This window comes from Pseudorca crassidens, chromosome 10, assembly GCF_039906515.1.
Source record: "Pseudorca crassidens isolate mPseCra1 chromosome 10, mPseCra1.hap1, whole genome shotgun sequence".
Lineage (NCBI taxonomy): Eukaryota > Metazoa > Chordata > Mammalia > Artiodactyla > Delphinidae > Pseudorca > Pseudorca crassidens.
This window is the reverse complement of record NC_090305.1, coordinates 22,825,653-22,840,490: the sequence shown is the minus strand read 5'-3', so window position 1 is coordinate 22,840,490 and position 14,838 is coordinate 22,825,653. Positions and strand designations below refer to the sequence as shown.

The window sequence follows — 14,838 nt, the reverse complement described above, 5'->3', positions numbered from 1 at the left end:
CAGGGCTAGGGCTTCCCTGCTGGCGCAGTGGTTGAGAGTCCGCCTGCCGGTGCAGGGGACACGGGTTCGTGCCCCGGTCCGCGAAGATCTCACATGCCGCGGAGCGGCTAGGCCCGTGAGCCATGGCCGCTGAGCCTGCGCGTCTAGAGCCTGTGCTCCGCAACGGGAGAGGCCACAACAGTGAGAGGCCCGCGTACCGCAAAAAAAAAAAAAATGCAGGGCTGGATTTTCATGCATTTCACTGCAGAAATTATGGGCAGAGCTGACCTTATATAACTCCAGGTGTTAATAAGGTGTTTGAGCTGTACCATCCAGATGCTCATCACAGGGGTTTTTTTTTTTTTTAGCTTTTTTTTTTTTTTTTGCGGTTCGCAGGCCTCTCACTGTTGTGGCCTCTCCCGTTGCGGAGCACAGGCTCGGGACGCTCAGGCTCGGCGGCCACGGCTCACGGGCCCAGACGCTCCGCGGCATGTGGGATCTTCCCGGACCAGGGCACGAACCCGTGTCCCCTGCATTGGCAGGCGGACTCTCAACCACTGCGCCACCAGGGAAGCCCTTAAGCTTTTTTTTTTTTTGTAAATTTATTTATTTATTTATTTAGACTGCACTGGGTCTTCGTTCCTGTGCGCAGGCTCTTTGTTCTGACGCGCGGGCTTCTCTAGCTGCAGCTCATGGGCTCAGTAGTTGCAGCATGAGGGCTTAGTTCCCCAACCAGGGATTGAACCCGGGCCCCCTGCACTGGGAGTGCAGAGTCTTAACCACTGGACCACCAGGGAAGTGCCCTGGGTTAATAATCACAGGGTTTTTAAGTAAAGGCAACTCAAACCATTTCACATCTAAAGTATCCAGGTTACCCTGTGTTTTTAGAATCACTATGAAACAGATGGGAGTATTTTTTTTTTTAAATATTTTGATCATTTGGGTGGAGGACCAGAGAGAAAACACAGACCACTAAGCACTCTTAGTTAGCATTTTATCTTCTAGAAAGTAAGATGAATTTACAATTATCTCCTTTAAAACTATTAGCAGTAGAGATCCTGGCAGGTTTCTAGTAGGGAAGCCAGGAGTTGTATTCGGGTTTGTGTGACTGCCCAGCATTTCTACTAGTTCTATGCCTCAGCTAAAATTTTTCCCATCACCCCTTCCTGCAGTGATCTCACCCTGCTCTGAATTCCTAAAATGCTCGCTTTCTGTCTCAACATTCCATTCATTTCACATTCAACATGGTGATTTGCTGGGTCTTCAGATGAGGAAAAGTACTTGCTAAGCTCTAATATACCAAACAAATGTTAGTTATTATGTTACTGCGTATGTGCATATATTAGTGTGTACATGTATAAAATATACACATATACTTGTACATATATGTGTATATGTATGTACAGTTATATAATTATTATATGTCTCTTATTTTCCCTTAACTAGGTTATTATAAACTTCTTGAGGCCCATTTATCCATCTTTCTGCCTTCCACTGCTCATAGTTGGAACACATTTGACAGTCAATCTACTGATGATTTGAGTGCAGGGACTAGCCTCCATCATTTCTATGACTTTCAGCCACTTACCTCCACTGCCCTCCTGTGTCCTACAGGGCTGCTGGGAGGACTGAATGAGATAATGGGTGCAGAGCACCCTGGATTGGTTGGTTCCGTGTGGACTATGACAGAAAAAAACTCTCTTAGTTCCCCCTTCAACCTCTTGTATTCCTTTTCACAGAAGTTTGGGTCATGGCTATGATCAGAAACACGTTTCCGTTTTTCAGTAATAGATTTCTGAAGAAGTTGTTTCTAGAGCTCTGAATGGGCGGTAGGAGACCTCATCCAACCAGAGCAGACTGATCTTGACTGCTTTAAAAGTGTTGAAAGCAAATGAAAGCCATCAGCTCGCAGTGAATGTTTTCACAATGCAGCAGTTTTCCTTCTCTCACCCCACTCATCATCTAGCCCGGTGCTGTCCAATAGAACTTTCTGTGATGACGGAAATGCACTATACCTGCGCTTTCCAATATAGTAACCACCGGCTACATGAGGTTTTTGTACACTTAAAATGTGGCTGATGCAAATGAGGAACTGAATTTTTTTTCATTATTATTTCTTTTTTTAAAATAAATTTATTCATTTGTTTATTTTTAGCTGCGTTGGGTCTTCGGTGCTGTGCCTGGGCTTTCTCTAGTTGCGGCAAGCAGGCGCTACTCTTCATTGCGGTGCACGGGCTTCTGATTGCGGTGGCTTCTCTTGTTGCAGAGCATGGGCTCTAGGACGCGTGGGCTCAGTAGCTGTGGCTCATGGGCTCTAGAGCACAGGCTCAGTAGTTGTGGCGCACAGGCTTAGTTGCTCCGCGGCATGGGGGATCTTCCCGGACCAGGGCTCGAACCCGTGTTCCCTGCATTGGCAGGCGGATTCTTAACCACTGTGCCACCAGGGAAGTCCCTAGGAACTGAATTTTAAATTGAATTTAATTTTAATCAATTAAAATTTAAATAGCCACATGCTACCATATGCGACAGCACAGAGCTAACTTAAGAGAATCTGGGTCTTTTTGTTCATTCATTAATTTATCATTCAATCAAAATCTACTGAGTACCTAATATAAGTTAGGCACAGTACTCAGCCCTGACAGGGGGTTCAATGGTTAGTCTCATCTGAAAGAGCTCAAAATTTCTTTGAGGAAGGGACTTTCCTGGTGGTCCAGTGGTTAAGTCTCTGTGCTCCCACTGCAGGGGGCATGGGTTTGATCCCTGGTCAGGGAACTAAGATCCCACATGTGGCATGGCCAAAAACTTGTTTGAGGAAACAAATGATCTTTTGAGATGACCTCAAGACCTTCATTTGTCTTCTGACTATACCATGTCCTCTTGAAAAAAGTAGCTGGAGATTTCTTAGGCGTGGGTCACCCTGCAGAGGTCCTTACCTCCCCGACTTCCCCTGCTGGATTAGGATCCTTGCCTGAGCTAGAGGCAACTCCCAAGGGCTGGCAAGAGTCCAGCGATATGACCAGAGGAGAGAATGCCCAACAGGGCTGCCCAACAAGGTTATTCTACCCTGGGGCATGTGTGCATAACCCATTCAGAGTTTGAAAGTGAGACACAAGCGAGGACGCAAATATCAGAGCAGCGTAAAACCCCAAAGACAACGAGCGAGGGCAGTGAGCCAAATGCTGATGTTAATAATGAGGATTGTTAAGAGGCAGGGAAGCGTAGAGGTCGGTTGCTTTGTCTCTGGAGCCAAACTTCCTGGAATTCAATCCCAGCTCTAGCCCTTGCTGCCGTGCAAAGTTTCTGTGCTGAATCCTCACCCGTGAGAGGGATGTTGTAAAGGCCTTCTTCTCAGAGACTGACCACGAAAATTAGATGAATAGAACATGGAATTGAACCAGAGTAAGCTGGTTCCAGCGTCCACTCTCTGACCGACGTGGTACACTGCTGGATTTGGGATGAGGTAGACTAGGGTTCGAATCTAACTCCCGCTATGTAATCTTGAGAAAGTGAGCTGCCTCATGGAACTTCTCATTTTCCTCTTTGGTGAAATGAGGATACAGACAATGATGACAGTGGAGGTTTGTGAAGGTTTAATGGATTGATTCCTAGGTAGTGCTCAGATTAGTGCCTCCAGGGCACTGTGTGTGCCCAAGCAGTGTGGGCCTATGTTACTTCACACTATGCACCGGGGCCCACGCAGGGCCACGCGGCAGACACTGAGGCTGGGGAGAGCGGCAGACAGAGAGATACTGAGCCACAGGGTGCGCTGGGTGGGCCGGGAGGTGGGGTGTGCTCCTGGAGCTGCTTGAACAGCAGCGTGGCTTGAAACCGCTGTGGCCTCCTGAAGACATGACATGCCAGTTCTTCAGGTGCAGATTGCCGGATTCCAGCCTATCCCTGTCCCCCGAGGTAACCTGCATGTCAACCTGTTCTCTGACAAGGAAGACGTTCTGACTTGACAGATTTGATGCAGGAACTCACAACAGGGACATTTTGATGCAACTTCCTTAGAACAGTCCTGTCAGAGGGTAAAATGGTAAACCACGGCCATTTCTTATAAAGTTAAATATCTTCTGAGTTATACTACTCCTAGATATTTACTCAAGAGGAAAACACACGTCCACAAAAAAAGTTGTATGTGACTCTTCATAGCAGTTTTATTCGTAATAGCCAAAATCAAGAAAAAAACACAAATGTCCTTCAATGGTGAATGAATAAGCCAACTGTATCATATTTATACAATGAAATACTATTCAGAAATCAAAAGGAAAGAACTACTGATTCGTGCAAGAATATGGATGAATCACAGAAATATTATACTGAGCAAAAGAATCCAGACACAAAAGAGTGCCTACTGTAGTTTTATTTATATGACATTCTAGAACAGGCAAAACTACAGGAACAGAAATCAGGTCAGTTGTCAGTAGGGGCTAGGAGCGAAGAGAGGGTATTGATTCCAAAGGGGCATAAGGAACTTTCTGGGGCAATGGAAATATTCTATATCATGATTGCAGTGGCATTTACACAACTATATGAATTTGTCAAAACTCATCAAACTGTACTCCTAAAAAGGATGGATTTTACCGTATATAAGCTATACTTCAATATACCTGGCTTTTTTCGGCTGTGTCGCGAGGCTTGTGGGATCTTAGTCCCCTGACCAGGGACCGAACCTGGTCCCTCGGCAGTGAAAGCGCAGAGTCCTAACCACTGGACTGCCAGGGAATTCCACAATATACCTGGCTTAAAAAAAAAAAAAATGATATCACCAAGCACTACCAAATTCTATGTGAAAGGGTGGGAGTCAGAGAGAGACGGGATGAGCACAACCCACAGGGATGGGCTGAGAGTATCTGGTTTGTACATTTCTCTTTTTTTGTTTTTGTTTTTTTGGCTCCTCCGTGCGGCATACAGGATCTTCATTTCCCAACCAGGGACCAAACCCGTGCCCACAAAGTCCATTAACCACTGGACTGGCAGAGAAGTCCCTAAATGCTGACAATTTAATAACTTTAGGGGGCCTTGTCAGAAAGTCCCTGGCATCAAAATGGCTGCATCACAATGCCGTGTGCACTTCTAAGCAATCAGAAAGATCAACAGACAAATATCTATAATATACTGTGTTTGGTGCCTCAAGAGACTTACGTACAAAGTAGATGGACTAATTCTACATGGAGGAGTCACGGGCACGGTTTCCCCAGGAGGTTGGAGAGAAAACAGCATGTGAAGAGTCCAATGGGTAAGAGTTTGGCATGAATGAGAAAAAGCACAAAATCGTATATGGTGCCCTAGCTCAGGGAGCAGGGAAAGCAGTCAGGGAGTTGAGAGAGAAGCCTGTAAAGTTGCCTGATTCGGGTTGGGAGGCCAGTGTCAGCCCCACTAGAGAGTTCAGAGGCACTGAAGTTACCAACCCAGACACTGACTTGGTCAAGTCCTTCTTTTAACAAGAAAGCTCTGGGGAGGGAATTCCCTGGTGGTCCAGTGGTTAGGACTCTGCGCTTCCACAGCAGGGGGCACGGGTTCGGGGGAACAAGATCCTGCGTGCCATGCAGCATGGCCAAAAAAAAGAAAAAAGAATAAAAAAAGAAAGCTCTGGGGAAGGCATAGAAGATAGAAGATGGAATGGAGGGAGAAGAGTTAGGAAGGTTCTCTGTGTCCCATCCTTGTCATTGTTTCCATTGAAATCAAATGTGCCTTTCTGGTAGTGTATTGTTCTGAATACCAAAAGTATTAGGTAAGTAGGTCTCAACTAGGATACATCAGCCCCGAAGGTGGCTCAGGTGCCCAGTACTTTGGGACCCTCTGTCTCTTTCCTGAACTGGGGAACCCTAGCTCTCAAGCAACCTCTTCATTCGGGCTCCCAGGGTTACCACCAGTTGGTCTGTGTGGGAGATGCAGCAGTCACAGGAGCAAACCCAAATGGTCGTGGTTGTCAGTGGAGATCATCAGAGCCAAGGGACACATGCTATTTTCAGCCTCCCCTTGTGAGTAATCCCCTTTAGTGTCGGGTGGTATTTCCAACCTGGGGAAACAACTGACCAATGGTCTGGGAAGAGAGAGTGTCATAAAAGGGCCAGGGCCGCCCGAGCCAGGATGACGGTAGCAATGGGGCCCAGACACTCCAGGGAATCCATGAGTGATGGAGAGAGAACATGAGGGAAAGCAGGGCTACTGGCCAGCCCAGCCCAGCTTCCTCTTTCATGAGCTCATAGTCAAAGCCAGGCCAGACCAGGAGGGTGCCAGCAATTGACTGAGCTTGTTTTTTCCCTAACTTGGTTCTGAGTCACACAGGGCATCTACCCTTCCCAGAAGACCGCCTTAGGTTTCACCCCGGGGCAGCCGATCAAGCTCCAGCCCTAACACGCGATCCCCACTCGCGCTGGAGGCGGGCCAGCCGGGAGCACCCGCCCCGCCACCGAGGCCTCTCTGGGCGGAGGCTGGACCCCTCCCAACCTTCAAAGAAAATGGCCTATGCAGGCAGCTGCTTTGGAGGTAGGAGGGAGGCACTGGCTAACTTTCGAACACACAGGGGAGACGCTGCTGAATCAGGGAGCTGCCGGGGAGGGAGGCCCATTCGAGAGCCTTTAATCTAAGCCCTTGACTTTACAGATCAACTCATTCAGTAAATACAGGGTGTCTGAAAAGGCAGGACAAAAGGGGAAATGCTTTATCTGTTGCCCTTCCTGCCCACCCCCCGACATTACGCTTTGGATTAAATCTCAGTCATATTCTCCAATGCTGACATTGGAGCAATCTACAGAGAGACTCCCACATGAACACCTCTAATATTAATGAATTAAAGAGCCCTATGTTTCTAGCCTTTTCAGGTAGTCTGTATGCTCTAGACACTGAAAATAGAACGATGAACAAGATGGATAAAGTCCTGCTTTCATGGAGTTATAATCTGGTGAGAAGGAAACTGAGGCCAGAGGGAGGAACCACAACCCTGGGGTCCTAGGAAGCCAGTGTTGGACCAGAACAGGGATGCTGGGTTCTTTTCCCAGTTCCCCACTCTCAGCAGCCTCTGGGGAAGTTTGGCTGAGTTGGACTGGGCTGGGCTGGGCCAGGCTGGGCTGAATCCAGGGCAGGGGATATCATGTTCTTTTGTGACCTTGCCTTGGGCCTCCAGGCACCCTTGCCATCCTTTTGCGTCAGGGAAAACTGCCAGGGCCTGATCTTGGCCCTCCTAAGGCCCAGATGAAAGTCTTTGGGGGTCATTTATTAACTTGCTGCCTAGAACTCACCACCGCCACCGCCCCCCCATGCCTCTGGCAAGAATTGTTCTGGCTAGAAAGTGTGTGTATATGGGGGCCAGGGGAAAGTTGTTTACAATCATTCTCATTGGCTGAACAAGAACTAGGAATGCAGAAGTCTCTGCTTCTCTGGAGAAAAGAAAAAGCCACAAAACCTACCTGAAATGGAGAGGGAGAGAAGGGAGGACGAAAAGAGAAAGAGAAATTGTATCCCCTGATGATCTTAGCACTTGGAGGCTATTTTATCATCCTGGTCTCCTACTCCTGGGTTAGTTCACTACTGTCCACATCTGCTCCAAAGCAGCCCCTCTTCCCATAACTATAATAATGGCCACTAGGGAAAATACACCCACTTTGTGCCTGTTCATATTCTTAATCCTTACAACAACCTTAAGGCCAGTTGGCCCATATTTCAATTAAGGAAACATTTTCAGAGAAGTTAAGTAGCTGGCCCAATACCTCATAGTTGATAAGTACCAGAGCTGGAATTTAAACCCACTTTCCTCTAATGCCACTAGATGATAATATACTCTTTTTGCTACCCCATGTTTCGCTTCTATCTCAAACGCACCTCAAGTCAATAAATAGTTATTGAGCATCTACTAAATGCCAGGTGTAGCTGAGAGTTTTCAAGTTTCATTCCCTGACCCCAAGGCCCTGGCTCCATCCCTCTATCCCTGCTTCCCTTTCTCAGAAGCACCCACTTCCAAATATCTGTCTCCCTCTCCTCTGCCCATTCTGCCTCCTTCCCATTACCTCTGTCCCCCATTCTAGCCTGTGATTAGCAATGCAGCAGTATTCCAGGTGGGGCAGTAGGCATGACTCACTCTTATGTTACTTATAAAGGGTAAGAGCCAGGGCTTTGCCATCCATCAACTGCACAGTTATTCCTGACTCAATGGCAGGTCACCCTGAGCCACAGTTGAGTATCCCCCAACTTCCTCTTTGAAGAGGAAATGTAGAGGCCTCTGAAGAGACACAGCTGTATAAACAGACACCTCTGGGGGTGAGGGGTAGCTCCTCAGAGGAGATGAATTTAAGAATATTTATTAAGGGAACTCTTGTACACTGTTGGTGGGAATGTAAATTGGTGCAGCCACTATGGAAAACAGTATGCAGGTTCCTCAAAAAACTGAAACTAGAACTACCACATAATCCAGCAATTCCACCCCTGGGTATATAGCTGAAGAAAACAAAAACACTAATTTGAAAAGATACATGTACCTCCATGTTCAGAGCAGCATTATTTACGATAGTCAAGATGTGGAAGCAACCTAAATGTCCACCAATAGATGAAAGGATAAAGATGTGGTGTGTATATGTATATATATATATATATACACACACACACACACAATGGAATGTTACTTGGCCATAAAAAAGAATGAAAATTTGCCATTTGCAACAACGTGGATGGACCTAGAGAGTATCATGCTTAGTGAAATAAGTCAGACAGAGAAAGGCAAATACTCTGTTATCATTTATATGTGGAATCTAAAAAATAAAACTAATGTATACAACAAAACAGAAACCAATTCATAGATGTTGAGAACAAACTAGTGGTTACCAACAGGGAGAGGGAAAGGGGGAGGGGCAAGATAGGGGTTGGGATTAAGAGATACACACTACTAGGTATAAAAAAGATAAGCGACAAGGATGTATTGTATAGCACAGGGAAATACAGCCATTATTTTGTAATAACTTTAAATGGAGTACAATCTATAAAATATTGAATGACTATGTTGCACACCTGAAACTAATATAATATTGTAAATAAACTATATTTCAATTAAGCCCCTACTGGGTGAAAGGCCAAGTACTAGAGAAACCACAGAGATACCATGAGGAAAAAGGGAGGATGTGGTCCTGTATACTCGAGGAGATGATATTCCAGCGGGGGAGAGACACAACAAAAAGTAAACAAATACGTAAAATGATTCCCTACTGTGGTAAGCATTAACAAGAAAACAAACAAGGGGCTAAGAAAGAGGTTAGTGGGAGGTCAAGAACACAGGTCAAAGGAGGGGAATGAAGGAACTTGGTGATCTTGGGCAGATAGGGATGATATGAGGAGAGCTGGAAATGGAAAGGGGCAAAGACCTTTCCCTAGGATTAGGGCAGTGAGAACCCGTGCAACTGCTGGTCTCAGCCCCTTTCTGGCCTTAACTCATCCCCCAGCTGTCACCCCTGCACCCTGTCATTGACTTAATGATTCACTCTCAACCTTCCCCAGCTTCCTGTGTGGCAGGGAGGGGGTGGGGCAGAGCCCTGGCTCTCTGAGTTCTTCTCTCCGGTTCTTCTCTTGGTCCCATTCTGACTTTGCCACAAAGAAAGGTCTCTCTGTGCCGGGAGGACAGTGAGGATAACTAGGTCCAGCTGGAGGCCCAGATTCCAGATATAGAAGGTAGTGTGAAACAGGATCCTGACATCCCCTTCACTTCCCCTCCCCTGCCTAATGCCCTGGAGAAATTTTCCATCATAAACAAGTTATGCATTCCTAACCTTGGGTGACTCTCCCCTTCTCCCACCAAACAGTTTTCTTCCATCATCACTCTCTCTCCCATCCCCAGTTTATGTCTGTGTGAGCATGTGAGCCTGTCCACACATGTAAATTGTCATGTATTTATGTTGATCATCGTTTAGTGTGCAGGTTGCCTTGGAATGAGGGTGTAGGTGGGTGGGTAGGCTCACTGTGCTTGGGTGTAAATGTAACGATGATGGCAGATGTGAAAGGGAGGTGTGGGAAAGGGATGTGTCTTTGTTTGTAGAGGAAGTGTGTTTTATGCCTCATCAGGAAGAAGTGTATAATGCTGAAAGTTGCTAGTGTGCTTAAAGAGGAGTGGTGGGTGTAAAATAAAGCAACATATGAGCCCAGGAAGCAATAGTATATACAGCAATAATGTCTCTATTTATAGCCCAATTGTGGGCCATCCCCCTATTTGCAGCCCCACACATCCTTGGCTGAGAAATGCCCTTAGGTGTTCTTTGTTTGGTGTCTGTGTAAGACTTGTCCCAACTTTTCTTAAGAGGTTATAAATTCGTATGTGGGATTTGAAGGAGTGTATGCCTGTCTCAAAATCTTGGGGTGATCCAGCCAGTGTATGTATACTATATGTGCATTTTTTAGTTCTGCATTTTCATCTTTCATTTATCAAGATTATTGAACAACTAGTACGTGCAAGGCACCCTGCTAGGCTCTATGGAAGACACAGAGACATGTGTGACACAGCCTTTAATGGAAGAGGTCAAACATGTTCTCATCCTGTGCACCAGGCATAATATGATGTGGTACAAAGCTCTGTGGCAGATGCATTTGAAATGCATGGAGACAACTTTGGTCCCTTCATGCTCCCTGACTCTAATGCTACCCGTCTTATCACTAAATTCTGGTAATCTTATGCTAGGAATGTCTCTTAAAGCCACCCCTTCTCGTGTTCCCTGTGTCATAGCCCATTTCAGGCCCTTTCCTCCCACCCAAACCTCTCCAATAGTATCCTGTCTCTGCCTCAGTGTTTCCCCATCCAGAGCATGCTCCTTGTCCCACTCAGTTCCCAGCTTTGAACTTGCCCTCCTTTGATGTCATTCCATGACCCACAAGCTCCACAGTCTAGAGTCAAACCCAGTCCCCTGGCCTGACAGCTAAGCTCTCCTCACTGCCTAATTCCTTTCCAGCCATCGTCACTTCCCACTGTTGTGGAACCCAGATTTGCGCGCCTGATGCACAGTGAGGCCAAACAAACCGAAACATTGGGTTTGGGGCAGAGAAAGGTTTATTGCAAGTGCCAAGCAAAAAGAACAGGTGGCTCTTGCTCAAAAACCCCAAACTCCCTGATGGTTTTCAGGGAAGAGTTTTTAAAGGCAAAATTCGGATCCTCAAGGACTATGTCATTCTTTTAAAGGTTGTGCCCTGCCCCCTTCCCTCCTGTTTATGATGAGGATGAGAAGTTGCCAAAAACTGCAAGTGCCAGGGCAGAGCAATTTAAGGAGAGGACCTAAGGGGAGAAAGAGCTTGGCAAGTCCTGGGAACTGAAAGGAGGAGGCCCTGGGTGGCTGGAGCACAGCACAAGAGAAGAGGGGTAAAAATGAGTTTGGAGAGGAAGAAATGAGATTTTGAAGATGCTGTTATGGAACAAGTTCATGTGCCCAGTGCACAGTGAGGCCAAATAAACTGAAACGTCAGAGTTTGGGGCAGAGAAAGGTTTATTGCAGGGCCAAGCAAGGAGAATGGGTGGCTTGTGCTCAAAACCCCCCAAATTCCCTGACAGTTTTTTGGGGAAAAGATTTTATAGGTAAAATTTGGGGTGTGTGACTTTCTTCTGATTGGTTGGTGGTGAGGTAACAGGGTGGTGCTCCAGGAATCTTGTACTCAGCCTGAAGTTACCATCCTCCAACTGAGTGAGGGACTTAGTTCCTGTAGAAGAACTCAAAGATATACTGTTATGTATATCCCTTGAGGAGGAACCAGCCCCTGCTTTATCTGCACCATTCTTTTTTTTTTAAAGTTTTTGGCTGCGCTGGATGCACAGCATTCAGATCTTCCGGGACTAGGGATCAAACCCACGCCCCCTGCAGTAGAAGCTCTGTCTTAACCACTGGACCACCAAGGAAGTCCTGCACTATTGTTTCTCGACTACTCCTGTTTCTGCATTCCCTTCCTTCCCTAATCAGCAACTGTTTGAATCTGTCCTTTGGAACCCAGGGAAGGTCTAGGAGGGACACGGAAAGGCTTTGGTACCCAGGAGGGCCCCACAGGGTCCAGCTGGGTTTCACCACTACTCCATTACAGGAAACTTGTCCTGAGATTGTTTTTCTTGTGATTCCCCAAACACATCCTGTACTTTTCCAGCTCAAGGCCTTTGCTGATTCCATTCTCTTTCTCAGTCATCTTCCACATCTGACTCTGTGGTATCCCACCCACCATTTAAGGTCATCTCAAATGCCATTCTTCCTGGATGCCTCATGTGATTGATTAGACAGACAGGAACAGCAGCTCTATTGGTCTTCCATTCCATACTTAGTCTTCCATTTTCTTAGAACCTGATGTGTTTGCTTTAGATAAAGCACTTGGCTCTCTCGGCAGCATACATGCTGAAACCTACCTCAGTACTCAACAGTACCTTTTAACAGGGTGTCTGGCCCTGTTGAGTGCTCAAAAGATGTTAAATTCTGTGTCCATTGTAAGGTCGGATCTTAACAAACGGCACCACGAAACAGAGGAAAGCTTCAAGTGAGCTTTATTAGGGAGCGCTCCCGGGCGAGGTTCTCTGGTCCGAGAGAAAGGGGCCAGAGAAGTCGCGCCTGGGCGAGGGTTGGGCAAGATTTTATAGGGGAAGAAGGGAAAGGGGTGTGGTGAATCTGGGAGGGCGCAGGGTATTCCTTATTTGGTGGTCTTTTCGGGTATCCTGGGGGACCGTTATTCCCACCCCTCGAAAGGTAGGAAGGCTGGGCTGGGTTCAAAGTCCCCAGGTCAGTTCCTGGAACTGGGTGGTCCGGAGAATTTCGGTCTGATGCAACCTGTGAATCTGATTGTGTTCCCCTGCCTCGGGCCAGTTGGCCTTACATCCATGAGCAGCTTTCTCTAAGGCAGTTATGAAAATGTGTCAATTCTCTCTTGTGTTATTATCATTACCACAACATTTGCATAATGTCTCACAGTTTAAATGTTCTTCACATAAACTTAAATCCAGATGGCTGCTAACTTCTCACCTTTGTATTTTGTGGTCCTCTGCTCCAGCCATGTATGAACATTTCTGCACATTGCTGGGTTGCCCCTGTGCAGTCTCTGCACCTTTGTTCTGTGTGGGTGTGATGCGCATATTGAAGGCGAGCAGAATATGCCACCCCCAAATGTGCCACTTTGGCATGTGAATTATTCGGAGCTGAAGGAAATCAAGACCCCCGCAGACAATTGCCTAAATAATTTAGGTAGGGGGCCTGGCCCAGAGATAGCTTTCACCTGAAAGACTTACCTGCTTAGCAGGGCAAACACCTAATTAGCAAACATCTGCTCTTCTCACCTTCCTGTGAATTACCCACCTCCCCTTCAAGCCCCAGGCCTCTTTCCCATTCCTTAGCTGAAGATGGCATGTAAGCCTCGATTGCCCGACTGACTGCCTTTGAGTCTCCAGTCTTCATGGGCTCCTGTAAGTACGCAATTAAATTTGTTTTCTCCTGTTAATCTGTCCTATGTCTAATTATTAGACCAGCCAAAGAAACTAGAAGGAAAGGAGAAATTTTTCCGCCTCTACAATGTGGTGTGTGTGTGTGCTTGTGTGTGTGTGTGTTGTGTGTGTGTGCTAAAGCAGGCAGGGTTGTGTCTGTCTGTGTGTGCTAGGGTGTTCATTTCTCTTAGGCATCTTGGCTGTTTCTGTAGTGACTTCCCTCCTAGGCTGTGTGTTTTCCATGTTTCCTACAAACTTGTGAATGTGCACCTGTAACTGTGGTTCCTTGACTTTGCTGGGTCAGTATTGTAGTAGGATGGGCAGACTTCCTTATGTAAGCCTTCCTGCCTCTCCAGAGATGGGGCTTGTGGCTGAACCTTCTCAAACTGTCTGTGAGCCCCTCTCCAGCAGCCACATGTCCCGACATGTGCCCGCAGTCCGGAATTTTACCCGCCTCCACTCACAAATCACACACTCACGACACACACTTAGGCGCCTACGGTTGCACTGGCCAAGTCTCCACCCCCTCCCTTTGCTTAAACTTCGGAATTTCCAGCCGACCGGCCAACCGCTCTCAGCAGCGGGTGGAGTTGAGAAGGGCCCGCCCAGTTCTCGGGGTACAAAACTAGCTCTGCAGGACTGCGCGGCCACTTGTCCTTCAGCTCTGCGCACAATGTGTCACTCTCGAAGCTCCCTCCCCACCATGACCGTCCTGCGGGCTCCGACCTCGGTCCCCTCCACCAGCCCGGGACCCCAACGGGGCTCCGGCCCCGAGATCTTCACCTTCGATCCTCTCCCGGAGACCGCGGTGGCCCCCGCTGCGCGCCCCAGCGCCTCCCGCGGGCACCGAAAGCGCAGCCGTAGGGTCCTCTACCCACGAGTGGTGAGTGTCGCCGAAGTGGACAGGCCGGGGGAAGAGCAGGGCGAACCGCCGTACGCCGGGGCCCCGACCTGACCTGTTGCCTTTGTTATCTCCCCACAGGTCCGGCGTCAGCTGCCAGTCGAGGATCCGAACCCTGCCAAAAGGCTGCTCTTTCTCCTGCTCACCATCATCTTCTGCCAGATCCTGATGGCTGAAGAGGGTGTGTCGACACCCCTGGTCCCGGAGGACACCCCCAGCGCGCAGTACCCCGCGCCCACCGTTGTGCCCCCGGTCCTCGAGCCCCTTAATCTGACCTCGGAGCCCTCGGACTACGCTTTGGACCTCAGCACTTTTCTCCAGCAACACCCTGCCGCCTTCTAACCGGACTCTCCACACCCCCAGAAGAATCTGAAAAACCAAGAAACACTGGGTGTACCTGGTGGGAGAAAGAGCGTATCCCAAACTGGGACTCCCAAGGCAACTCGCACTCAGAACACTACAGCGGAGATGCCAGCCCGAGCCTGGGAGAGACAGGCACCGACACGCCGGGGCTAGGCCGGGTGGCAGGAGACTTACCCGGCTA

At 47.8% G+C, this 14,838-nt stretch overlaps 1 protein-coding gene across 1 annotated transcript; it reads left to right on the top strand.

Annotated features, from left to right (window-relative positions):
• The first annotated feature begins 13,326 nt into the window (after nt 1-13,326).
• IER3 (immediate early response 3) lies at nt 13,327-14,832 on the top strand. Its single transcript, XM_067752448.1, has 2 exons — nt 13,327-14,276; nt 14,376-14,832. Exons 1-2 carry the CDS (start codon nt 13,656-13,658, stop codon nt 14,634-14,636), a joined length of 882 nt encoding a protein of 293 aa, XP_067608549.1. The 5' UTR covers nt 13,327-13,655; the 3' UTR covers nt 14,637-14,832.
• Nucleotides 14,833-14,838: the final 6 nt, after the last annotated feature.

What these genes read in the sequence shown, in the direction of transcription:
- IER3 (XM_067752448.1), top strand. Translation starts at nt 13,656, where the DNA reads ATGTGCACCTGTAACTGTGGTTCCTTGACTTTGCTGGGTCAGTATTGT. An exon ending in GGGTCCTCTACCCACGAGTG is followed by an intron (nt 14,277 to 14,375) that starts GTGAGTGTCGCC and finishes ATCTCCCCACAG; the next exon opens with GTCCGGCGTCAGCTGCCAGT.